Source organism: Entelurus aequoreus, linkage group LG28 (assembly GCF_033978785.1).
Source record: "Entelurus aequoreus isolate RoL-2023_Sb linkage group LG28, RoL_Eaeq_v1.1, whole genome shotgun sequence".
Taxonomy (NCBI): Eukaryota; Metazoa; Chordata; class Actinopteri; order Syngnathiformes; family Syngnathidae; genus Entelurus; species Entelurus aequoreus.
Genome location: NC_084758.1, coordinates 2161048 through 2162889, shown reverse-complemented (window position 1 = coordinate 2162889; position 1842 = coordinate 2161048). Strand labels below are relative to the sequence as shown.

General features: G+C 42.0%; 1 protein-coding gene across 3 annotated transcripts in view; it reads right to left on the bottom strand.

The window, feature by feature from the left end:
* LOC133645104 (uncharacterized) overlaps window positions 1-1583 on the bottom strand; it is a 52405-nt gene extending 50822 nt beyond the window's left edge. For all 3 annotated transcript variants that reach the window (XM_062039912.1, XM_062039911.1, XM_062039913.1), the window contains exons 1-2: window positions 386-1583; window positions 162-319 (exon numbers count right to left, since the gene is read on the bottom strand). In XM_062039912.1, the coding sequence (XP_061895896.1) occupies window positions 162-319; window positions 386-476 (249 nt within the window). In that variant the 5' untranslated portion in view covers window positions 477-1583. The remainder of the gene's footprint in view (window positions 1-161; window positions 320-385) is intronic.
* Between the last annotated feature and the right edge of the window lie 259 nt (window positions 1584-1842).

Here is a 1842-nt window from a genome sequence, read left to right as displayed (position 1 = left end):
ATGACGGCGTGTGGTCACGTGGTGACATTGCTGGTTTTAGGAGCATGTTGGGCAGCGCACACACACAGAGTACTTACAAGCAGACCCAGTGTGTAGACAGAAAAGGGAGAATGTTGGCTCTTTAAGAGAGATTATTATTCAAGTGAGTGTCCTGAAAGTACCTGCTGCTGGCGGATGTTTCCCAGCAGGTGGTCCCGCGACCTCTTCAGCTCCATGTTGGTCTTCTCCTGGTGGACAAGTTGAGCAGCTACATTCTGGAAGTCTTTCTGCAGCTTCCTCTCCCTCTCCCGCCACACCGCAACCTCTCGCTCAGACAAGGCTGCCACCACAGGAAGTCAACATTGGTGGAGCCACGCCAGGCAACATCTCCTCCATGGTCTCTTACCTTTGTCCCGAGCCAGACGGGAGCACTTGGCGGTCAGATAGTGGATCTGACTGCAGTCCTCCTCCCTCGGTCCTCGCAGGAACCTCCTCATGGTTCTTCTCGCTCTAAACCCTCCCGCACCTTGCCATGATCCTCGGGCTGGCTCAGGGTGTGGTGTTCCTGCACAGACCTCTCCCGGGGGAGGCTCCGAGCCCACTGGTGCAGGTCTCAGCTGAGGTCGTCCGAGGGGGGGAAAAGGAGGGGCGGCCGGCGCGTGTCGGGAAGCGACGACGACGACGGCTTTTTAAAATCCCCCGGACCACAAAAGTGGTAATAAAGACAACAAATGTGAAGTCGCCTGAGGAAAATACCTCCTGCAGGTACAAACACGTTTTAGTGAGTCACACTTGACAGATATACTGTATCGTTTCACTTTTACAATACTGTATCGTTTCACTTCATGCTGACAACGTCTGCTTTTACCTTACCATCCTCGACTACCACTTATGTGGACACCATGGTATCAGTATCAAGTGGATACCAGTGTGATGATATTGGCATATTCATGTATCAGTATCAAGTGGATACCAGTGTGATGATATTGTTATATTCATATATAGTATCAAGTGGATACCAGTGTGATGATATTATCATATTCATGTATCAGTATCAAGTGGATACCAGTGTGATGATATTGTCATATTTATATATATAATATCAGTATCAGGTGGATACCACTGTGATGATATTGTCATATTCATATATAGTATCAGTATCAAGTGGATACCACTGTGATGATATTGTCATATTCATATATAGTATCAGTATCAAGTGGATACCAGTGTGATGATATTGTCATATTCATGTATCAGTATCAAGTGGATACCAGTGTGATGATATTGTCATATTTATATATATATAGTATCATTATCAAGTGGATAGCAGTGTGATGATATTGGCATATTCATATATAGTATCAGTATCAAGTGGATACCAGTGTGATGATGTCATTTTCATATATAGTATCAGTATCAAGTGGATACCGGTGTGATGATATTGTCATATTCATATATAGTATCAGTATCAAGTGGATACCAGTGTTATGATATTGGCATATTCATATATAGTATCAGTATCAAGTGGATACCAGTGTAATGATATTGGCATATTCATGTAGCAGTATCAAGTGGATACCAGTGTGATAATAATGTCATTATCATATATAGTATCAGTATCAAGTGGATATCAGTGTGATGATATTGTCATATTCATATATAGTATCAGTATCAAGTGGATACCAGTGTGATGATATTGTCATCTTCATATATAGTATCAGTATCAGTGTGATGATATTGTCATCTTCATATATAGCATCAGTATCAGTGTGATGATATTGTCATCTTCATATATAGTATCAGTATCAGTGTGATGATATTGTCATATTCATATATAGTATCAGTATCAGTGTGATGATATTG